Below are 25,164 nucleotides of genomic sequence, written 5' to 3' on the forward strand. Positions count from 1 at the left end.
CAGTGGGACATTTTAAGGAGCACTATTCATTGGGGGCTCTTGCAAATACATTAACATCAAGACATTCCATGGGTAATTCAAAAATAATAAAGTCTCTTAAATATATATAACCCATTCATTTGTTTTTTGTAATGTAGTCATTAGTGAATGCTATTGTCCAAGAAGACTCAAATCCGTGATAAAAACTTGTGCAAATTTACTGAAGAAGAGAATACTGTCTCACTGTCTAATTATTGTAGCACAACTAATATCCTAGATTATTTTAAAATCAATTAGAATGAGGTACATGATAAATTAAAGGGACGCAGGCTAGCAAATACCCTGAGGCAGATGTAATATTTTCTAGGGTGCTGAAGAAAATGAGGGAAGAAAATTTGCATCACTGACGACAGCTATAAAAGAATCATGGAACAGTGCTAAATCATTCCAGGAAGCCTCTATTTAAAATCAAAAAGGAGGATAAATAGATTGAAATATTTTGAGGGGAAAAGATGCATGCCAAGAGAGAGTTGCAGTAGATGTACATTATAGTGACTTCTAGAAATGATAAAATGCTGCACTGGATGTTAGTTGGAAAAGTTAGGACATATGCAGAATAGTAAAGGGGATGGTATGAAGAGGGATTGCTAAAAATCAGCTTCTCGTAAATAGATGTTTCTTGGGGCCCCTAGTTTCTTGGACTGGCACGTGATGGGGTCCTACAGATAGAAAAGTCTGATTCAAGAAGTCATTAGATGGATCTGCAAAATTGAGGCATTGCATTATTTGAAAGGTAATAATAAATCATTCCTTGGTAATAAATAGTCGGAAGCCTCCTGGGACTTGTCTGATTGCTTCTGAAGGGTTGGAGAGGATTTTTTGCAGAGGGTTGCTAAATTTGCGCAATGTCTTTTTTTACCATCTCAAGAGGTGAGCAGAAGATGCGACCAGTCGGTAGATTGATTAGCATTTATATGCTTGATGTCCTTTTGTGCCCTAATACATAAATGTATAAAGCTCCTCATATGGGTCAAAATTCAATTGCAACAAGGAGAGCGGCTTCCTGTCCTAAAGTTTCAATGTGTGTTCCGATGTACTTGACCTAGACATCCATTAGCATATTAGCTTAACAGCAGGTAAAGATTGACCTTCAGTTGTTTTTATACAGCAATACCTTAAAAGAAAGCGCCAGCATGGATTAAGAAGACAAGAACCCCAGTTGACAGTTCTCCTTCGCACCAGTTGAAAATGTTACAAATAGGGTGAATATTGGAACTGACGATTTTTGTGGGTTTTTGGAAAGTCTGCTACAAGGTTTCATATGTAGGTCTTTTAATGAAGCTAATAAATTAATTAAACACGGGAATCCATGGGATTGAATAAGTAAAAAAGGCTTTCATTTATATATGCATTTTTATAATGATCTTCATGATCGTAGGACATCTTGAGCGCATAAAGTACATTTGAAGGTTAGTCATTATTGTATTGTCGATAAATTGTACATAGCTTGGTCCCACAAACAACAAACGCTGTGATAATGATTAGATAATAATTGTGATATGTAACTGCAGTACAGAAAAGAGACAGACAATGTGCAGCACATGAATTCAAAGCATCCAACTGAAAACTAGTTTATTCCAGTTTGACTATATCCACACACATACACAGGTGGCCACAAAAAGGTCCTATCAAACAGCAAGCATTGTGATAATGACGAGATAATCTGTTTCAGTGCTGTTGGTTGAGGGAGTGATACCGTATAATCTTCTGCACCACCAGAGGACAAATGAAGCCTCAGTTTAATATCCCATCCAAACAAACAATTCTGGAGGGGGAGGGTGAACAGCCAGTGGTCATGGTATACATCGGTAGAAACGGCATAGGTAAAAAAAAGGCATGAGGTCCAAAAAGCAGAATACAGGCAGCTAGGAAGGAAGTTAAGAAATCGGACCTCAAAGGTAGTGATCTCAGGATTACTACCAGTGCCACGTGCTAGTCAGAGTAGAAATGATAAGCTATATAGGATGAATACGTGGCTGAAGAGATGGTGTCAGGGGGAGGGTTTCAGATTCCTGGGGCATTGGGACCGGTTCTGGGGGAGGTGGGACCTGTACAAACTGGACGGGTTACACCTGGACAGGACTGGAACTGATGTCCTAGAGGGGCTGTTTGCTAGAGCGGTTGGGGAGGGTTTAAATTAAAATGCCAGGTGGATGGGAACCTACGCAAGGTGTCAGAGAAAGATGGAGCAAGGACAAAAGCAGGTAGAAAAGTGAATAAGAAAAGTGATAGGTGGAGAAACCAAGGGAAAAATTCAAACAGGGCAGCAGAGAAAAGTATTGGGAGCAAGACAAGCATTGTGAAAAAGACAAACTTAAAGGCTCTGTGCCTTAATGCATGGAGCATTTGCAATAAAGTGGATAAATTAATCGCGCAGATAGATATAATGGGCGCGATTCTCCCAAAACGGGAGAAATCGTAAGGCTGGCGTCAAACCCGGGCGGGTTTGACGCCAGCGCGCCCCTTCCCGACCGGGAACCGATTCTGGTCCCCGGTCGGGGCTAGCAGCCCGACGCCGCAAGCTCCGGCATCACGGGCTTAACGAATTTCGTTAAGCCCGCTTGCCGGAGTTAGCGCCGGCTGACGCGTCATATGACGTCAGCCGCGCATGCGCGGATTGGAAGACTCCAACCCGCGCATGCGCGGATGACGTCATCGCGTATTTGCGCGAAACCCGCGCATGCGCGGGCCGGGATGCCCCTCAATCGCCCCGCGAATGGATACTGCGGGGCGGCGGAAGGAGAAATAGTGCGCGGGCATCGGGCCCGCTGCCCGCGATCGGTGCCCACCGATCGCGGGCCCATGGCACCCTTGGCACAGCCGTGGTACTGCCGTGCCAATCGGTGCCATGGTTATAAAAAGCGAGTTGTTCCCGCCGTTTTTACGAACGGCCAGACCAGGTGTGTTTGCCGTTCGTAAAAACAGCGTAAAGGGCTGGGACTTCGGCCCACCGAACAGCTGAGAATTGCTGCCGGCCGTAAAAAAACGGCGGCAGCGATTCGTGTTGGGAGTTGGGCGGGGGGGGGGGGGGGGAGAATAGCGGGAGGGCGGAAAAAATGTCGGGAAGGCCCTCCCGCTATTCTCCGACCCGTCGTGGGGGGCGGAGAATCGGGCCCAATGGGTATGATATAATTGGGATTACGGAGACATGGCTGCAGAGTGAACAGGGATGGGAACTGAATGTTCCAGGGTTCTCAGTATTTAGGAAGGACAGGCATAAAAGAAAAGGTGGTGGCGTGGCACTGCTGGATAAAGAGGAAATTAACACAATAGTGAGAAAGGATATGAGCTCTGACAATGTGGAATCTGTATGGGTAGAGTTGAGAAATACCGAGGGACAAAAAACATTAGTGGGTGTCATATATAGACCCCCAAGCTGTTCTGGTGAGGTTGGGAATGGCATTAAACAAGAAATTAGAGATGCGTGTAATAAGTGAATATTGGTGATCATGGGTGAATTTAATCTTCACATAGACTGGGAAAATCAAATTAGCCACAATGCCGTAGAGAAGGAATTCCTGGAGTGTATATGGGATGGTTTTCTTGACCAATATGTGGAGGAACCAACAAGAGAGCAGGCCATCTTAGACTGGGTACTGTGTAATGAGAAGGGAATCATTGCCAGTCTGGCTGTACGAGACCCCTTGGGGATGAGCGACCATCTCATGATAGAATTTATTATCAAGATGGAGAGTGAAGTAGTTGATTCGGAGACTAGGGTGCTGATTCTTATAAAGGGAACTATGAGGATATGAGGAGTGAGTTGACCGTGATATATTGGGGAGAGTTACTTAAAGGAATGACAGTGGATAGACAATGGCAAACATTCAAGGAACGTATGGAGGAACTACAGCAACTGTTCATTCCTGTCTGGCACAAAAGCAAAGGGGGTAAGAGGGCCAATCCATGGCTTACAAAGGAACTTCGAAATACTGTAGTATCTGATCCAAGGAAGAAGCATACAGATTGGCCAAGAAAAATAATAGGTCTGAAGATTGGGAGCAATTTAGAATTCATCAAAGAAGGACGAAGGGATTGATTAAGAAGGGGAAAGGTACAGTACAAAAGGAAGCTTGCAGGAACATAAAGACTGACACTAAGAGTTTCCACAGATATATGAAGAGAAAGATTGTTAAAGAGAAATGTAGGCCCACTACAGACAGAAACAGGGGAATGCATAATACGGGACAAAGAAATGGCTGAGCAATTGAAAATATACTTTGGTTCTGTCTTCACAAATGAGGACACAAATCGGCTCCCAGAAATGTTGGAGAATGAAAGGATTAGTGAAAGGGAAGAACTGAGGGAGATCAACATTAGTAGAGAAATGGTGCTGGGAAAACTGATGGGATTGAAGGCAGATAAATCCCTGGGGCCTGAGAATCTGCATCCCAGAGTGCTTAAGGAGGTGGCTCTGGAAATAGTGGATGCATTGGTGGTCATCTTCCGGGATTCTATAGACTCTGGAACTGTCCCTGCAGATTGGAGGGTAGCTCATGTCACTCCCTTATTCAAAAAGGGAGGTAGAGAGAAAGCAGGGAATTATAGACCAGTAAGCCTAACATCGGTAGTGGGGGAATGCTTGAATCCATTATCAAGGACTTTATAGCGGAACTTTTAGAAAGCAGTGGCAGGATCAGTCAGAGTCAGCATTGATTTATCAAGGGAAAATCATGCTTGACAAATCTGTTAGAATTCTTTGCAGAGGTAACCAGTACAGTCAACAAGGGGGAGCCAGTCGATGTGATATATTTGGACTTTCAGAAGGCATTTGACAAAGTCCCGCATAAGAGATTATTGTGCAAGATTAAAGAGCATGGGATTGGGGGGAATGTATTGAGGTGGATAGAAAACTGGTTGGCAGAGAGGAAACAAAGAGTACGGATTAATGGGTCCTTTTCAAATTGGCAGGCAGTAACCAGTGCGGTACCACCGGGATCGGTGTTGGGACCCCAGCTATTCACAATATATATTAATGATTTGGATCAGGGAACAAAATGTAACATCTCAAAGTTTGCAGATGATACCAAATTAGGTGGGAGGGTGAATTGTGACGAGGATGCAGGGATCCTACAGAAAGATCTGGACAGGTTGGGCGAGTGGGCAAACCAATGGCAGATGCAGTATAATTTGGATAAGTGTGAGGTTATTCACTTTGGAAGCAATAACAGGAAAGCAGATTACTACCTGAATGGTTGTAAATTGGGAGAGGGGAGTGTGCAGCGGGACCTGGGTGTCCTTGTGCACCAGTCGCTGAAGGTAAGCATGCAGGTGCAGCAGACGGTAAAGAAGTCTAATGGTATGTTGGCCTTCATTGCAAGAAGTTTCGAGTATAGAAGCAGGGATGTGTTGCTGCAATTGTACAGGGCCTTAGTGAGACCACACTTGGAGTATTGTGTGCAGTTTTGGTCTCCTTCCCTGAGGAAGGATGTTCTTGCTCCCGAGGGAGAGCAGCAAAGGTTTACCAGACTGATTCCAGGGGTGGTGGAACTGTAATATGAGGAGAGATTGACTAGGTTGGGATTGTTCTCGCTGGAGTTCAGAAGAGTGAGGGGCAATCTCATAGAGACTTATAAAATTCTAACAGGACTAGACAGGGTAGATGCAGGGAAGATGTTACCATTGATAGCTGTGTCCAGAACCAGGGGTCACAGCCTGAGGATTCAGGGTAAACCATTTCTTCACACAGATTGGTGAGCCTGTGGAATTCATTACCACAGGAAGTAATTGATGCTAAAACTTTGAATATATCCAAGAGGCGGCTGGATATAGCACTTGGGGAGAATGGGATCAAAGGCTATGGGGAGAAAGCAAGATTAGGCTATTGAGTTGGATGATCAGCCATGATCATGATGAATGGTGGAGCAGGTTCGAAGGGCCAAAAGGCCTCCTCCTGCTCCTATCTTCTATGTATCTATGTAAACTGTAGCAGTGACAATACGGCAAAGTCTCAGTATTACGTGAAAGAGTCAACTTAGGTTTTGTGCTCAAGGCCGTGATCTTACGGCCTCGTGGCACCAGACTCGGTGATGCGACGAGGCTGGTAAATGACATTCGTGATGCTCAGGACATCTCGCGAGATGTCGCGATCTAGATCTCTTCCCCCAAAGGGTGGGATCTAGATTTGCATATTTAAGTGTGCAGTTAAGCTCACTTAACTAGGTTTGCGCCGGAGTCTCCCAAGGTCCAGGATTGAACGCCTGTGCCTCGGAGACCTAGCTGTGGCGTCGATTAACTCTGGTCCACACAAACATGGACCAGGCATAGCAGCACCTGGGGGCAGGGAAGGGGGGGTGTTCCCAGGAGATCAGAGGCCCCCAGGTGGTTAGGCTCTGGCCCATGATGTTACCCTTCCGAGTCACCCGAGCAGCTAGGCACTCCCAGCCTGATACCATGGCAGAGCCACATGGGTGGCTCTGCCAGGCTGGCTGAGGCACTGCCAGGGCTCAGGGGTGCCCTGTCTGTATAAGGGGGAGTTAGGGGGATTCGAGGACTCCCTAAATGGTGAGTTAGACAGTTTGCGGGGGGGGGGGGGGGGGGGGGGGGGGTCTGGAGATCGCGCTAGGGGGTTGAGAGATTGGGAAGGCATTTCCCCAATCTCCTCCTATATTGATGAGCTGAGCTGTTTGTGCAGGAAATGAGTGTAAGTGCTGCCTCGGTGGTGCTTTCCTCGCCGAGTCCTTTTCGGCACTGCAGGAGCTGAAACATCCTGCTAAATGCGCCCAAAAGGGGCTATTTTCCTCCTCCATTAAATGGTGCCCCAAGTCTCTGGAGCAGAACTTGAATCTACAACCATTGGCTCAACTGCAAGAGTGCCAGACAAAGGCATGGCTGACACTTACATAGATTTATAATGAGGATAATACTTAGGGCAAAGAGAGTGCTCATGGACCTGCTTGAAACTTTTTTCTTTCTGATCCGTATAAATCACTCTGATGCATAAACTAATGGTAACTTTATTAAAATTACAGACAAACAAAATAGAAGGAGCAGCAGGGATAGCGGGGGGGCAGTTAATGATGTCCAGATGTATTGAAATAAATTTTGTATGGGGAGGGGAATAAGAAAATTAAACTTAATATCAACAATTCTGTACTGGATAATGCTTGAATAACAAACCAGATCGCACGGTAGCATGGTGGTTAGCATCAATGCTTCACAGCTCCAGGGTCCCAGGTTCGATTCCCGGCTGGGTCACTGTCTGTGTGGAGTCTGCACGTCCTCCCCGTGTGTGCGTGGGTTTTCTCCGGGTGCTCCGGTTTCCTCCCACAGTCCAAAGATGTGCGGGTTAGGTGGATTGGCCATGCTAAATTGCCCGTAGTGTAAGGTTAATGGGGGGATTGTTGGGTTACGGGTTACGTGGGTTTAAGTAGGGTGATCATTGCTCGGCACAACATCGAGGGCCGAAGGGCCTGTTCTGTGCTGTACTGTTCTATGTTCTATATGTAATGAAGGGAATAAGTGCAGCATGAAATTGAAAAGAAAGCCGGGGTAACGGTGGACTTGGTATTGCCAATGCTAAGACATTGTAGAAAATCAACAAAATATTAAAACGCACAGCTGAGACGGAAGAGTCCTAATTGACAAGAGGTTATGCTTAGTCCTCATAACTGTAAGCAGTTTTGGTCATCGGGTATTGAAAGTAACCTGCGTGTAATATATTTGATAGTGTGCACAGAAGAGCAGCCCAAATAATTCCAGGCGTAAAGTAAATTCACTGTAAAGAAGTGATTAGATATGCTTCGGTTGTATAGTCTGAAATTAAAAAAGGGGGAGTGATTGAGGTGTAGGTACTATCAAGTGGGATAGGTATTAAGGACATTTCTTTGCTCAAACAGCGATAAAACCGACCAGGCAGATGGTAGAGTTTGAAGATAAGGAGGGCAGTTGGACAACTGAATGCGAACCTGGGTGAGTTACGGTTGTAGAAAGATCAGCGTCAATCTATCTTTTCGGATGTTAGGCCTTTCCTTGCGCTGTAAACAATTTGAATTCAAAAATCAGTTTACTGATCCTTTTGTCATGTGGTGGCGGGAGTCTGGAAAAATGCTTCTGCATGATGATGATCATTACTTGTTTAGATATGTGACATTGAGAGTTTGACTGTTGTATTTTGTTCTTCATATCAGCCATCCTCCGAGTGCACCTGGGAATTTATACAACCAAATATTTTGTTTTGATTCTCTTATTGCTCTGCACTCTTGTTGCTGGTATAAGCTGCAAACTCATTTGTGTCATATCTGGAGAAAGCTCTATTTCAATGCGTTTACTGGTAATAAGGTATAAAATGCTTCAGTAGTTCTCTTATGGAGGTCTTTCAGGGAAAATGTTTGAAGCTCAACTTAAACTAAAAGTTCACGTGTGTTGTTTTATTATCCCCTTGATTGTTTTACATCACAAGCCCAGTGTTGATTAACCACTGGTAACAGTGGGACTTTTTAAATCTAAAGTTCCCTTTCTGCAAAGGTCAAGAAAGGATTTTGGAGAATTTTCACCAAATATAGTTAAGGCTGATGATTTATTTTGATTATGGGAGCAAAATAGCTGAGTCAACAGGACCCTGACAGTAAATTAAATATTCTAATTGTGCAAGTCTTGCCGGAAAATAAATCATGACCTCAACATGTTTACCTATCTGACTTTAATTCACTCATAGATCAATATATTAGTTTGTCCTTTATGACAGTGACATGGTGAGACTACACCAAACATGATATAAAAGATGGGTTAGAGGGTGGGCAGTTGAACCAGGCACTTACAAGTAATTCAATCCCCGTTTTAAAGGCATACATTACATCACATTTCGGGGAAGCAAGTGGGGGATGGCTGTGATGGGATAGGGAAGTATAACTAAAGAAATGAAGCCTGTCATTACCTTACGGTTTCCTTTGGCTTTAAGGAGTTGGGGGTTTCCAGACATCTGACAGTTCCGAGGAATACTTATCCAGCTGTACAAAATAGCCTGCACTTGACTCAGGATCATCTGACAAGCAATTGACCAAGATGTAACTGTACATTATTTAGGCTTGGTAGCCTTAAAGAGACCCAATTATGCACTTTAGTAGACAAATGGTACATTGTATAATGCTCTTGGTTTTTATAAAACAATGTGTTTCTAACTTATTGTGAGCACACCACCAAAATTAGACCCCAACAGTTATTCAATGTAAGTTGGGGCATGGGACGGATCTACTCAAGAAAGGAGGCAGAAGGAGAGACTGATTTACAGAAAAAATAATATTCGGAGGTAGCAGTGTAAACTTTCAAGATTAGTTTGGATATGTGGATCAAAGAAAAGGTGATGAAAGTACATGGAAATAGGGTGAGCAAATGTGATTATGTGGCTATTTACTGTTGTGGATGGTAAATGCTAAAACGGACTGCTGGGTGAACTGCCTGTTCTCATACTGCACCTTCTTCATGTATTTTCTCCCGTATTTGGTGGTGCTAAGTGTTAGTGACTCACACTCGGTACACTGAACTGATGGCCTGCGATTTCTGAAAAGCTCATGGGTTTATCCTTTAAACCAATCCTCAAAGTTCAAAATCCTGACTTCACCTATGTTTAAAATCTAAAATTATGCCATCCTTTGACTAAACTGCTGCGTTAATTAGAGTCATGGGTTTGATAGATAGATAAAGCAAGGAACAGAGGTCCAGCTTATGAACTCATTGACATAATAGCTGATTTGTCATACCAGCGGCACCAAGGATTTTAAACCGTATTATTTTAGGATGGTTAACTGCCCAGATTTACTGCATTTCACGAAGAAGACTTAAAATGCTGAACAAGTAATAATTTTACTTTTGGGGATTTATCTTCACCTAAGAGCTGGGTGAATTGCTGTGCTTTTGGTGTATTTATATTTTTTTAATAAACATTTTATTGAGGTATTTTTGGTATAAGAACAACAATAAAATGGACAATATACATGAAACCATAATCGTAGTGCAAAAGCCATTTACCTTTCGTACAAGTCCCACCCTTATTGACCCCCTACTCTAATCTAAACTAAACCCCTCCCCCCCCCCCCCCCCGCCCCTCCGGCCTGTTGATGATTAATTTGCCGCAAGGAAGTCAACGAACGGTTGCCACCTCCGCGTGAACTCTAACAGTGAACCTCTCGAGGCAAACTTAATTTTCTCCATGCAGAGCAAGCTAGCCATGTCCGATAGCCAGGTCTCCGACTTCGGGGGCTTTGAGTCCCTCCATGCCAAAAGTATTATCCGTCTCTGGGCTACCAGGGAAGCAAAGGCCAAAACATCTGCCTCTTTCGTGTATTTGTATTGTTTATTAAAAATTGTGGTTGCAATGTCATTGCATAGAGCCGGTTTAGCTCAGAGGGCTAGACAGCTGGTTTGTAATGCAGAACAAGGCCAGCAGTGTGGGTTCAATTCCAAACAGGCGCCGGAATGTGGGCTTTTCATAGTCCCTTCATACTTGTGACAATAAAAAGATTATTATTATATAACGACCAGAACACATTGGTAGTGGGAGGGGGGGTGTGAGAGGCTGTGATGGTAGTGTCCGATGGGGGGGTCAAGAGGTTGGGGCAGCATTTAAAATTGGCGCCCCGACCTCTTCCTGTACTGATGAGCTGAGCTGAACTGAAGGTAAGTGAGGCCTCAGTTGGGGGGGGGGGTTCCTTGTCGAGGCCAGGAAAAAAAGGGAGTCCCGTTTCATAACGGGGTGTTTCCCGCCTTTGACTCTGTTTTTCCCATTAGATCGCGCCCAATATCTTTCTTTGTTCACATCAGAACCTTCCAATTTAAAGAGGGCTTTTGTTATGCTGTGACTAACACTGCAAGAATGATATAAGGATTCAAACGTTAGTGTAGCTTGTTTATTTTTAAACTGTGGACATGTGCTGTGTTGTTCTTAGCTCCTGTTCATTGCCTGATCATGTCTGTGAGTTTATGTCCTTTCTGATGCAGTCTACCTCTTCGTATTCTCTGCGCTACATTAGAAAGGTTCCTTGCCTGTCTGAATAATTAAGAAAAAAAATGTGTCTAGTTTCATATTAGGTGAGGTGAGGTTTGCTTTGGGAGCGTAGGAATTAGAGGGATAATCATGCCAAGATTTTATTGCTGCTTGGGGAAGTACAGTTATCATTGCATATAGGATCCAGATGGTATCTTGAAGCACCCGTATGGCCTGTGGAAAAGCTAAACATATGGCACATGTTTCTAACAGAAAAAAGTGCTTACAGATCTAGGTTTGTAATCCTTACATCCCGTTTCAGTGTCAGGAACTTGAATCGTTGTGTCCTAAACGCAAATCTTGTGCTTACTTTTGGTTTGAACGCATTGGGTAGGTATGATTGCAAAATTGTGTTTTATTTTGTTTGTGTTCTCCAATCCAAAAAGACTTCAGCATTAATTAAATGTTTTATTTCTATAATTAGCACAAACTATTTTATTTTGGAGCTGTTTGATTTAATTAAGGTTCAGGCAAGCACAACTTATGCGATTGTTACCTCTGTGTCAGTAACCGTACAAGTACAACATAAGAGGTCGTATTCAGAGATCGTTGCATTTGAACTGGAGAAGTGGCACGGCCTATTTAAGGAACTGCTGAGCTCATTCATCTGCTTCTCTCAGCCCGTTTCCTTTTATTTTTAGCCAAATCCATCAGGCCTGACAAGTGGGTAATTTGAGCCAGCAAAAGGGCTTTGCTTCAGGTCTCTTTACAAAGTAACTCTTCTCTTCCTTCCTGGGAAGGCACTGAACTTGGCCTGATCTACTCAAGATGGATCTGTTGAGTCATGTGAGATCATGTACACAAAAAACACACTCAGGCAGTGTGAGGAGCGTAGAAAATTTACTCAACAGCAGCTAGACAGAGGAATGCAGCAGATTCATACTTGCATAAGGTAATGTCTAGTTTACAGCAGGGGTGGGGTCAAACTAAAGATTTGATTCAAAAACATCACTTGGGAGAACAGGATAGGGAGAAAGTAAACCAGAATAAGAGCAAGAAAAGGCATTTATTGAATATTTTAAAAGGCATCTTTAAAAGTAAAAACCTGTTCTCAATGGACATCCTCTGTACTGTTTCAACAGGCGTGATTTAACAAAAAACGAGTCCCATTTTCGGCGCAAATAATAGATGTTTCTTGGAGCCCGCAGTGCCGACAACGACCCCGCTATCAAACAGGGCTTTGGGGAGGGGCACACCCTGCTGAGGCCGCACTTACCTCACTTCCTGCACCCGTCTGTTCAGGAAGAGATTGGGGCGCCATTTTTAAATGCTACTGATTAGGGGATCCTTGAGACCCTCACCTCACTTCACAAGGGCAGGGTCTCTGATCGCTGACGCCAAAATCGCGTTCCCTGATCAGCCAGAGAATCCCCGTTTATGCTGGAGTCGGGGGCGATGCTCCACCCCATCAAAAAACAGCATACCCGCCTTATGGGTGGCCACAGGACCTCACCTGAGGCCCTCCCCTGATGGGCCGAGTCCCCCACAGTGTGGGTTGCGTATGCTCACACCGTTCGGGGACCTCGCGTGGCGGCTGCAGACTGGGTCCAGCGCTGCCACAGTCGGGGGGGGGGGGAGCCGTTCCGCTGGCAGGGGGGCTTCGGTGGGGACTGGTGGCGGGTGGTCCAGGCGTGGTGAGGCTGGTTACAGGGGAGCAGTTTTTGGCAGGTCAGGTCTGCGTGTGGCCGGCGCCATGTTGTACGGCGTGGCCATCGCAGGCCACTGCGCGGCCATGGATCCGGCTGTTCTCCGGTCGTATCCGCAGGTAAAGCCTTACACTGCGCGGCTGCTGGCCCCCCACTAGACGGAGAATCGGATGCGCCGACTTTCTGGAAGTAAGACCAGATGGATCCTGCGGACATAGCCGCAGGATCGGAGAATCCAGCCCACTGTTCCTACATCCACATAAAATTGTTAACTAGTCAGGCCATGAAAGTATCAATAACAGAGGCTTCAAACACGTCACACCTCTCAATTGTGTCCAAATAAATATTGAGACATTGACAAAAGAGACCACAGAAAGAGCAGCTTATTATAACCACTTAATGATGTAAATCAAGCTGACCAGAATCCCTGCTGAATGATTGCCTTTTCAGTTCTGGGCTCTCAGCCAGGCATGCATAATGAGGGTAGGTGGAAATCCAGATCTGGAGTTTTGCTTTGCATTCCCCATATCTTTGAGCTTAATTTGCAACCCTTCATCTTGAACTTGGTGCAGTACCTTTTGGAAATGTGAGTACAAAGAATCCTATAATTTACCACTGCTTGTCCCTTTGGCCAAATATTGCTTGTAACACATATGTAATCAAAAAGTAGGGAAATATTTCTTTATATAGGCAAAAGAGATTTAATGGAAGCCTCATGAGCATTTTTGGAAGAAATGTATTAATTCAAATAATTCATTCAGTAGCTGAATTGCTGGGATCTTTACAAGTTGAATGAAAAGGTACTGATTGGAAGAAGAGTAAGAAAGGCTTCATGTGTTCTCCTCTATTTTGTGAGACTATCCATCCAGACAGGCTAATGTGGTCTTCTCTCTAACTGTTTTTAACTCTAGTATTCTCTTTGTACAGGATAAATTGGAAGCGGAGTCAATTTTATGCTGGAGTGAAGGCCCATTGGAGGTGGGGTAATGGACTGTTAAATATGCACTCAGAATGTAGCAACTATTCAGCCCTCGGGGTAGGTGATTCATTTGTTCGGAAAACTATAATGAGATGTATTATTTGGACTTTTAATGGCCTTGTGATGCACTTTTTTCCTCTGTTCTGTTTATAACATAAAGTTTAACATTGCAAACTTACAGAAACATCAATATTATATGAACATTTGTTTCTGAAAGCAGCAGAAAAAATACCACCCTGAAAGTTTAATGTGCATTTCCGTGTTCACAACTTGACCTCTGGAACTGTACTTGATGGACAATCACAGGATTGAATGTGGGATGAATGGCATTAAAATCTGGTTATCAACACTGGGCAGAAGTGGACAATAATTTTTTCAAATCAAAATGCATAGTTTATGCAAGTATTAAAGATGTAGTGAAAAATAGCAAGTTATTACCTTGTGCCAATGGTTAGCCTAGAGCCATGATTTTCATATTCTGGCCAAGTTTTTACCCCTGTGCCCTGATTCACACCTAAAACATAACGACATCCACAAGAAGATCCGCTTTACCACTTTACCTTTGGAGCTAACCTAACTTATCATGAACGGAGGATCGAATCTGAACTTGACTAGCCTGTATACATTAGTTGCTGCCTGAATTAAGTTGTTGTACCAGTGGGGAAGCTTAGTGCAAATTAAAGTATGCAGCTCAAATTGCTTAAAGCAATCTGTTATCGCCAGTATCATTTTAGCTGTGAGTGTATCCTTATCTAAAACGAATACTACGCTTCTGTTGAAAATCGGCCAGTAAAATGAATAAAAGGATGCAAGATGTGATTTGCTGAATTGCGGTTCTTTTGGTTTAAAATCTGTTTATTGCTGTGCAGATATGAGGAAGATCTGACAGGAATAAGTGATCTGGACTTAATTGATTCACTGACGATGTGGACTCTTAGAATGTAATGGAGCAAATCAGTGAATGGAATAGAATGAACAAACTTAGTGAACTTGCACAGCAAACAGGACAAAGTCAGGTATTTCTTATCACAAAATGCCGATGAGTTATGTCTGATGAATGTTTGCACTCATGTACTGGGATAGCAAGATCAGCAGTGATTGTATCACGCTGCTGGAGGTCAACAGGGACATGTGGTTCAGAAGATTTTATTTTTAATAAACCTGGGCCCGATTCACCCAAGTCACTTCAGGTGAATTTGGCGGGGTGTTTCCTCCCGGCGTTTTGGCTGAGAACGAGACCTGGATTCACCCGCGCTGAGTCATTTTTTTTGGGCCTTATGGAGTTTTTTTTACCCGCCTAGCCCACACTTAGAACGTTTTTCGACAGCAGGGAGCTGAACTCGCCGACGTGACCAGCTTCTTAGAGATTGGGGCGCTGTTTTTAAAGGGTGCCCCAATCGCTAGGTGGGATTGAGGGTTCCCACACCCCTCACCCACGGATAATTCCCCGCCCCCTGCAGACATTGGCTCACCCAGCTATCGGGCCACTGAGGAGCCCCTCTTTCAGGCACCACCATCAGGACCCCTCTTCATCTCCCAACCTTTATAATGCCCCTTCATACTCCTTTAACCTCCAACCCTTAATAATCCCCTCTTCCGCCTTTTTTTCATGGGCATGGGCCTCCTCAGGTCCTGACCATTGGCAGTGCCAACCTGGCACCCTGGCAGTGTTAAACAGGCACCCAGGCAGTGCCAACCTGTCACTGTCAAGGTGCCAAGTTGGCACTGCTAGGGTGCTTATGTGCCGGGGGAGTGCCAGGGTACTGCCCTGTCCCTGACCACCCTGGGGAGCTCCGATGGCCTCGGAGTGGCTATCATGCCTTGTCTCCGCTTGTTGAGGCCAGGGTCTGGATTATCCATCTCGTGATATTAGAAGCATGAATTGTGATAGGTCGGAGAATTGTGGGTAATCAAAACATTGAGGTTTATGCCTCGCACCGATGACAAAGGCTTGCCGTTCCTCGCTGGCGACGAGGCGATATCACTGTTTGTACCCCGCATCGGCAGATCCATGTAAAACTACCTTTTGCATATATTTCAATATTATTAGCAGCTTGGATACTTGATGCTCCACCCTTCTGCGAAGTTTCACCCTTTTAGGCAAGGTCACAGCGTGAAAAGGTTTTTACATGTGGGGTCTGGATGCCATGACTGCGGAGGAGGGGGTATGAGGCTGAAAAAACTGTGAAAAACCCTCAAAACCTGTTGACCTTGCTGGGGGGTGGCTGCCCGGGCCAGGTACAGCAACTTGGCGCAAAGTCCATGGACTGGCGGGGTGTCCACCTTGGGATCAGAGTAGCCTGGCTCAGACCGCCAATTCTGCAGTACGTGTTTTAAAAGCATCCCTCTGGTGGTAATTATAGACTCCTGGCTGCTCACACTGCTGAGTGCTGCCTGTGCCCTGTGAATGCTCTGGGAGCCTCTGGCCATCTGGGAGCCCACCCAGATTGTCCCCTGGACACCTCATTTAGGGGTGGGCGTGGCCAGCGTAAATCAGGGGCCCACCAGGTGTTGGCACTCATCAGAAGCGCTCCCCACTGCAGAGGAATAAGGGGATTAGTGAGCTCACCCCAACCAGAGGACACCGTGGCCTTTGGAGTCCTCCCTGGTTCTCCACCCCTCTCAGGGCAGAGGTATCATCAGTGGCCCTCACCCTCCGAATCACCAGCTGCCTCCTCTTGGTGAGGGTGACAGCGCTGATTGCCTCCTCCACCACCTCCTAGACGGTGTTCAGAAGGGAAGACTTGAGTCTGCTGCCCATTCTGGGGAAGAGGGTGCCCCTCCTCTCCACACTGGAATGGAACTGTGGGTCTCCCAAACTAGTGGCCTTCTTCGTGACTGCAGTGAGTCTGTGATAAGTGGAGTGCTTAAAGTCAGCTCCAGCTGTCAAACTCTTCAGCACTAACTCCGGCCCCAGCGGTTACAACGCCCGCTGGGCCGGGGATTGCTTTGAATTTGTGCCGACAGAGTGCTGGTCTATTTGCATTTCCTGACTCAGCAGAAGTGTGAATTGCACGTAATTCAGTCCAGGCAGAAAAACCTCGGCCAGACTTGTCCAGTCATTACCATTCACTTTCACACCGGCAATGTAACCCCGCCCGTGTGATTCCCGGCATGTGGTGGTTCCAATGGGAAATTCCAAGTGGCAAGAAGATAGCATCCTGCCGCCAAACATGGCTGGCGGACTGGAGAATCCCGCTCTTAGTCTCCCAAACATAGAATGCCGGCCCAGTACTAACATACGCTCAGTTGAGACCTCATCAGGGCAACCAGTGACTGTCGGAAGCCGGGAGAATGCATCCTCAAATAGGCCGCGCATATGTAATCGAGCCTCATGACTCATTCAAATATGATTATCTGAATCACGTCGAGCGAGGGCATGATCCAGATCATGCCAGGCGCCATGGATCAGATGCCTCGCTTGTGGTTTTGCGCCTGGTGCGAAGCCCGATTTGGGCCTCTCACATGATGCTGTCAGTACACTTAGATCGACAGTGGGCTCAACAAGGTGGCAAAATGCGCCGCTGATCTAAATCCATGCAGTATCTCACGAGTCAGCAGGAGAATAAATATGGAGGACATGGCAAACCATTTTACAATTCGGGGAAATTGATTTAAAAAGGGGACTTTAAGGATTTTCAACACATTGTCAAGAGTTTTGAAACTACTAATCAATGAGTATGTTGAGAATTATTGTGTGAAATAAGAACAACATAAATAGTTTAGAATTAGCATAGTATCTGAGAGAAAAGGAAGACACATCATTTAATTCTAGGCAACGTAGTGAAGCAATTAAAGTACAAGATGTATGGATATATAACCAGAACAGTGGAATGTGAATCTACAAAGGTTATGGTGCTGGGTATAACCATTGAAGAGTTCTACAATGCATTACTTGATGACAGTCAAGCTGCATTTGTAGTTCATTCTTTTAGAACTCACATGGTCTAATGGTGGTGTTTCACATCTCCAGTGTACTTTTTAGTCTTCTGAATTAAGAGGGTGGCACGGTAGCACAGTGGTTAGCACTGTTGTTTCACAGCTCCAGGGTCCCAGGTTCGATTCCCAGCTTGGGTCACTGTCTGTGCGGAGTCTGCACGTTCTCCCCATGTCTGCGTGGGTTTCCTCCAGGTACTCCGGTTTCCTCCCACAGTCCAAAAATGGGCAGGTTAGGTGGATTGGCGATGCTAAATTGCCCTTACTGTTCAAAAACGTTAGGTGGGGTCACTGGGTTCCGGGGATAGGGTGGAGTTGTGAGCTTAGGTAGGATGCTCTTTCCAAGGGCTGGTGTAGACTCGATGGGCTGAATGGCCTCCTTCTGCACTGTAAATTCTATGATTCTATGTAGGGATTATATGATTACACACTCAAGGACACAAAGGTAATCTTCTAAATAAAGTACAGTTGTGTTCCTCAGGCCATAAAAAGAGATGTGCAAATATTAGAGGAGCTCAGAGATAAACTAGAGAAGAATTTATGTTTGTAGGGGGAATGAGCGAAAAGGAATGATTTTAAAAACTCAATCTTTGAGGATGGTTAAGGGGACCCTCATTGAAATATATAAAAATAAAGTTATTTAGATAAGCGAAATACTGTTGGATGCAAGGTTATGTGAGTTAGATTATCAGAAAGGCAGGCTTCAATTTAATTACTGGCCTTTTTTCATCCTTCACACTTCTTACCTTGATTTCTTGCTTTTCTACAAAGCAAATCTAGATGCAGAGGACTCTGAATTTTAAAAATGAAATTAATTGTGAAAGTCTGTCATGACAAAGTTATTATCTGCATTGATGAAAAGAGGAATGGCTGCATTACAACAACCCCAATAACGTTGACATTTTCTTCTGGTGGATATGATGGTCCAGAACCTGTGAAATCCTATGCCACTCCTTGGTGAGGCTGCCCGGCAGTGTATCTATCTAAGCAGTACTGTACAATACTCCTGATCCCTGCCTGGTCGAGAATCCCCCTCCAGATTGTTAACTTCATCAAGCCACCTAATACTCTTGTCTATATTGTCTAGAGCTGAAGGCGATAGCAAAACATGTCTGTGCTGTTGAACTGCTCGAATAATGAATTGAATACCTCTGGAATAGAACCAGCACTGTTTAATACATTGAGAATGGACTGTATTCTTATTTCAACATAACCTCTATTAGAAGCTTCTGGCTAAGTATGTATGAGTTCCACACGTTTCTCCTGCAAAACAATGTGGGTCCCCTTCCACCCACAGTATGATGTTTCATGTATTTTGGAGGTTCTGAGGGCCTCGACACTGGCAGAAAAGGTCTACAAATATGAGTTGGAAGTAACGGCAAGACCCAAATTGTAAATTTGTCCCCATTCTACCTACTTCTCACCCTTTTGTGAACACAAATCGTATAGATAACGAACGTTTATGTATATTTTGGCATGAATTACTTTTACGTGCATTTTCTCTTTTTCTGTCCCATGCATTACACTTTATCAAATGTTGTGCCCTTTGGCTGATTGGGATTTTAAATAAAAACTCTCTACTTTCCTGTCCTTCTGAAGTTCCTGATTCACAACTAAGTGCCGTTCTCTCATTGCGGTGAGGTGCCATCAGTGGTAAATTATTCTGAAATTTACAAATCGTTTAATACAGTCTACCCTATTAAACCAGTGCAGAAATACCAGGGCAGCATGGTAGCATAGTGGTTAGCACTATGGCTTCACAGCGCCAGGGTCCCAGGTTCGATTACTGACTTGGGTCACTGTCTGTGCAGAGTTTGCACCTTCTCCCCGTATCTGCGTGGGTTTCTTCCGTGTGCTCCGGTTTCCACCCACAAGTCCCGAACGATGTGCTATTAGGTAATTTGGACATTCTGAGTGTACCCGAACAGACGCCGGAATGTGACGACTAGGGGATTTTCACAGTAACGTCATTGCAGTGTTAATGGAAGCTTTCCTGTGACAATAGATCATTAAAAAAAAATTACCATATGGTATCTATCAAAAGTCATTTGTGTTTTGAGCTTTTAAACAACTCTCACGGTGTCACCGCAATCATAAATCAGTTTAATATTATCAATCAGCCTATGGTATCTATTTCTGCTACAGTTTACTGTTGATCATTGGAGTGTTCACAGAATTACAAGAGGTATTGTCACTGAGAAGTAATTTGCAGTGTGCCTTGCATGCTGGCTGGATGTCTGTGAGTCAAGGCTCACTGTGGTTTCTCTTGGTTTAGTTTACTAGTGATAAAATATGCAAGGCGGAACAATTCCTCTCTTTCCATTGATTGACAACGATGGCAACTGAGAGAATAATACCACATTAAACACAACTGACCCTGACCACAATCACTGGGCTTCAGAAGTGGAGACAATGATGAAGCTCTGAGCCAGGAGGAGAACCATCTGGAACTGAGCCTTCTGATTGGCTGGCAGCACTTCAGGGCAGAACATCATCCTTTACATGAATAGGAACCCAAACGTCAGGCAGCCAATTGCCCAATGCAAGTAAAATCCTGTTGGGGCTGCCAGAACCAGCTGAGGTGAGGTTTTCCCATCCTTTGTCAGGTGGACACTCGCCAAAGAGAGGGAAAGAAAGATGCGATTAAGCGAGTCAGATAAAAGAGATAGTAAAGAAAGACAGAAATAAAATAAAATTTTCTAATGTCTCCAACAGAAATTGATAAGTGAAAGAGTGGGATTCCATGCTTGTACAAGTACATTTTCTGTGCCAGCAAGTTGTTTGGCAGTAATTAAGACTTTTCATGCTGTTAAAAGTTAAGTTACACTTGAATGGATAAATCTTAATCCTTTCTGTTATGTTTATTGGGTATATGGTAGGTAAGTATCACAACTTTTAATGCCCGTTGCAAGTTAGAATGCTGAATTTCTTGGCAGTGTACTGGTGCAATTAAACTCATGAACGAGCAAGGGGAATTGAACAACAGGTTTGTCATTTAACTGCGCAAGTCTGGATTCAGAAAGTTGATGTCCAATTTACGGCTTAATAATAATAATAATAATAATAATAATAATAATAATCTTTATTCGTGTCACAAGTAGACTTACATTAACACTGCAATGAAGTTGCTGTGAAAACCCCCTAGTCACCACACTCAGGCACCTGTTTGGGTACGCTGAGGGAAAATTCAGAATGTCCAATTCACCTAACAAGCACGTCTTTCAGGACTTGTGGGAGGAAACCGGAGCAGACACGGGGCGAAAGTGCAGACTCAGCACAGACAGGACCCAAACCAGGAATTGAACCCAGGTCCCTGGCGCTGTGAAGCAACAGTGCTAACCATTTTGGTGAGCGTTGATAGCCCCAGCAGTATTACATAGAACATAGATAACAGAAGGAGGCCATTCGGACCATCGAGTCTGCACCGTCGCACTTAAGCCCTTACTTCTACCCTATCCCCGTAACTCAATAACCCTTCCCAACCATTTTGGTCACTAAGGGCAATTTATCATGGCCAATCCACCTCACCTGCACGGCTTTGGACTGCGGGAGGAAACCGGAGCACCTGGAGGAAACCCACGCAGACACAGGGAGAATGTGCAGACTCCGCACAGACAGTGACCAAGTGAGGAATCGAACCTGGGACCCTGGCACTGTGAAGCCACATTGCTAGCCACTTGTGCTACCGTGCTGGCCTCCTCTACCCAAAATCCCACTTTGTTTATTTTTAAGGGCATGTCTGCCATAACACAGGGTGTGTGCATTAAAGCTGAAGTTTATTTTGTCAATCCTATGGAACATTGATTATCTGCTTTGACGTTTGCTTATGGCTGGGAAGGGAGTCCCTTAGCCCCACTGGTACCTAAAAATTCAAGAGACCATGAATTGGATGTGTTTCGGATGAAACAATTCCCCTACGAGTTTCATTTTCAGAGATCTTCAGCTTGTAGCTTATATAACTTGAAACTGGTTGAGGGTACATGAATCCAGTGAACTACACAGCACAATGTCTATACATTGTGTACTCCTGCCATGGATCCCCACATGCTAGAGTCATAAATTGAATAACTATTGGTGTGTTTCTCAAGATCTCCTATGTATTAATTTAACATGTGGAGTTTATACTTGGCCCTTAAATCTTAGGATTTGTATCTTAAATTTGTTCGGAGCAGAAAAGAAACAAAGACCCATTTCTCAAACAAACAACTTAACCATTGTGACTTGCCGAACAAAGTGAAAACACCACTTGAAAAGGCTTCAAATAAGAAGCAATGACGTCACTGAATTCTCTTTTTCCGAAATGGTACCAACACCAATTTATGTCTGATTCACCTGACTATATAATTGTTTAAATGAGTGAATGACAATACTAGCACGACATTAGGAGATTCTTTAGGGAAGGAGGGATTAACACTTTAAAAGGACCTTTGAGGGCACTAAAAGAAAAAAACATTTAAGGGGCAATTGAATGCATTAATAGAGGTTGAGAATTTGTACGTTTTTTTTCCCAATTGAAAAGCTGAAAGGCCTCCATCATTTGAACCTATCTTGTGAAATGTACTGTTCTCAGCAAGTACATGAATGTTTCAGACACTGACTGATGAATTACTGATGATCCAATTTCTGGAAAAACAGAAGCTGTCTTGTTGTTTTATTCATACTGACATACTACATTCATGATTTAAAATCTGGCCTATTTTTTTGGTGAAAAAATAACCAAAGTTTCATAATGACCAGTCGTGCTTTAGCTTCTGCTGCTGTTCTTGTTTAAGGCCACATTAAAAAAAATTATTTCAAAGGATTTTTTGTCCTTCCCTAATTGCCTCTGAGAAAGTGGTGGTGAGTTGGGTTCTTGAATCACTGCAGCCCAGGTGGTGTAAGAGCCGGAGTTCTGTTAGGAAGGGAGTTTCAGTAATTTGACCCAGCGACAGTGAAGGAGCAGGATGTTGTTGCAACAGAGGATGTTATGTAGCTTGGAGGAGAACTTGTCCTTCTAGCTGGTAGATGTGGCAGGTTTGTAAGCTGTTGTAAAAGATGATGGACAGTTTTGGGGATTCAGGATGTTAGATACTCTTGCTGAATTTCTGGGCTGGTATTCTCCCCTACCCGGCGGGGCGGGGGGGTCTCGGCAGGATGGAGTGGCGTGAACCACTCCGACGTCGGGCCGCCCCAAAGTTGCGGATTTCTCCGCACCTTTAGGTTGGCGCCCTGCCGGTCGGCGGGAAAGGCCTTTGGCGCCACGCCAGCCGGGGCCGAAGGGACTTCGCCGGCCGGCAGAAGTCCGTGCATGCGCCGGAGCGTCAGTGGCGGCATGCACAGGGGAGGGGGTCACTTCTGCGTCCGCCATTGTGAAGACTATGGCGAACGCGGAAGGAAAAGAGTGCCCCCAAGGCACTGGCTCGCCCACCAATCGGTGGGCCCCGATCGTGGGTCAGACAACCGTGGGGGCACCCCCCGGGGCCAGATCGCCCCCCCCCCCCCCCAAGGACCCCAGAGCCCGCTCGTGCTGCCTGGCTGCCTGGTCCCGCCGGTAAGGTAAGTGGTTTGATTCCCGCCGGCGGGACCGGCATGTCAGCAGTGGGACTTCGGCCCATTGTGAGCCGGAGAATCGCCGGGGAGGAGGGGCGCCGATAGGCGCGGTGCGATTCCCGCTGAATCTCTGGTGCCGGAGACTTCGGGAGACGACGGGGGCGGGATTCATGCCAGCCGCCGGCGATTCTCCAACCCGGCGGGGGGTCGGAGAATCCCGCCCCTGGTTTCTGACCTCTTGTGGTTAGTCCAGTTAAGTTTATGCTCAGTGGTAATTCCTTTGGATGTTGATGGTGGGGGAGTCAGCTATGATAATGCAGTTGACTATCATGGGGAGATGGTTGGATTCTCTCTTGTTGGAAATGGTTATTTTCTGGCTGGCACCTGTGTGGCACGAATGTTACTAGCTGTAAGCCTGAATGCTGTCCGACCTGCATGTTGCTGCATGTGTACACAGACTGCTTCAGCATCTGAGGAGTCGCAAATGGTCCGCAATCATCTGCGAACATCCCCATTTTTGACCTTATGGTAAAGGGAAGGTCATTGACGAAACAGCTGAAAATGGTTGGGCCTAGGACAGTGTTCTTCAAACTTTTTTTCCGGGGACCCATTTTTACCAACCGGCCGACCTTCGCGACCCACGCCGGCCGACCTTTGCGACCCACGCCGGCTGACCTGTGCGACCCACCATTTTCTCTTGCCTTGTTTGCTGCTGACAAAAATGGAGGAAATGGTTTTGGGTCCCTTTGGTCCTCGTACACGCTCCTCCAATGGAACCTGTTGGGTGAAGGTGAAGCCTTCTGGTGTCGGAAAGTATGGCGTCTCCATCTGTCCAAAGTTTTGAATTTTGTTCCTGTAAAATTTTATCAAATAAACCCCCCGCCCGAACTTGTAAAAAAAAATAAAATGAGTAAGATAAATGAAAAAAATGAATAAAACGCCCCTGAACCTGTAAAAAAAATGAAATGAATGAAATAAATGAAAAAAAATAAAAATTAAATGAATGAAATAAATGAATAAAAACCACTACAGAACTTGGAAAACAAAAAGCTGCAACCTTTTTAAAAGAAAATAGCGACCGCACTGCGCATGCGTGCCCGATTATTGGCGCGCATGCGCAATGCGGCCATGCGCGCCAATCATCATGCGTGTATGCACAATGCGGCCAATTTTTTTTAAAAACATGTTCACGGCCGCTTGCAGCCGACGTTATGAAAAGCCTGCTTGTGCGCGGGGATTTGCGCGATCGGGAGCGCCGTGGACAACGGCTCCGCGACCCTCCCGACACCCACGGTCGCGCCCTCGAAGAACACTAGCCTAGGACACTACCCTGAGGAAATCCTGCAGTGATGTTCAGGAACTGAGATAATTAGCCTACAAAATCCATGATCATTTCCTTTTTGCTAGGTAGTACTCCAACCAGTGGAGAACTTTCCCCCTGATTCCCATTGACTTAAATCTTCTAGGGTTCCTTGATGCCACACTTGGTCAAGAGCTGCTTTGATGTTAAAGGCACCCTCACTTCACCTCTTTAGTTCTGCTCTTTTGTCCATGTTTGGCAAAGGCTGTAATGAGGCCAGGATCCGAGTTACCCTGGCAGAACCCAAATTCAGCATCGATAAGCAAGTATACTTTAATTTTAAAACTTCTGAACAGTATAACAAAGGGACATCACTTTGTCTTTATTGACTCAGTTGATAACATTGCTCTGCAAAACAATTTTGCTTTATCATCCATACTTGCTCACTGGGAAAATATGTTGCTTTCTGATTGATTGATTGATTGATATTTATTGTCACATGTACCAAAGTACAATGAAAAGTATTTTTCTGCGGCCAAGGGAACGTACACAGTACGTACATAGTAGATAAAAGAATAATCAACAGAGTACATTGACAAATGGAACATCAACAAATAGTGATTGGTTACAGTGTAGAACAAGGGCCAAACAAAGCAAATACGTGGGCAAGAGCAGCACAGGGCGTCGTGAATAGTGTTCTTACAGGGAACAGATCAGTCCGAGGGACAGTCGTTGAGGAGTCTAGTAGCTGTGG

At 44.9% G+C, this 25,164-nt stretch overlaps 1 protein-coding gene across 5 annotated transcripts in view; it reads left to right on the forward strand.

The window, feature by feature from the left end:
* The window catches only part of bach2b (BTB and CNC homology 1, basic leucine zipper transcription factor 2b), a 327,096-nt gene that overhangs the window by 95,596 nt on the left and 206,336 nt on the right, over window positions 1-25,164 (forward strand). The window contains exons 1-3 of one of the 5 annotated variants that reach the window (XM_038799587.1): window positions 7,913-7,950; window positions 13,594-13,702; window positions 14,515-14,661. The exons of 1 other annotated variant lie outside the window; for it this stretch is intronic. In XM_038799587.1, coding sequence (XP_038655515.1) covers window positions 14,590-14,661 — 72 coding nt within the window. In that variant the 5' untranslated portion in view covers window positions 7,913-7,950; window positions 13,594-13,702; window positions 14,515-14,589. Of the gene's footprint in view, window positions 1-7,912; window positions 7,951-11,187; window positions 11,351-13,593; window positions 13,703-14,514; window positions 14,662-25,164 lie in introns of those variants that run through there. 3 more of the 5 variants (XM_038799591.1, XM_038799589.1, XM_038799588.1) reach the window with 3 other exon arrangements.

This window comes from Scyliorhinus canicula, chromosome 6 (assembly GCF_902713615.1).
Source record: "Scyliorhinus canicula chromosome 6, sScyCan1.1, whole genome shotgun sequence".
Taxonomy (NCBI): Eukaryota; Metazoa; Chordata; class Chondrichthyes; order Carcharhiniformes; family Scyliorhinidae; genus Scyliorhinus; species Scyliorhinus canicula.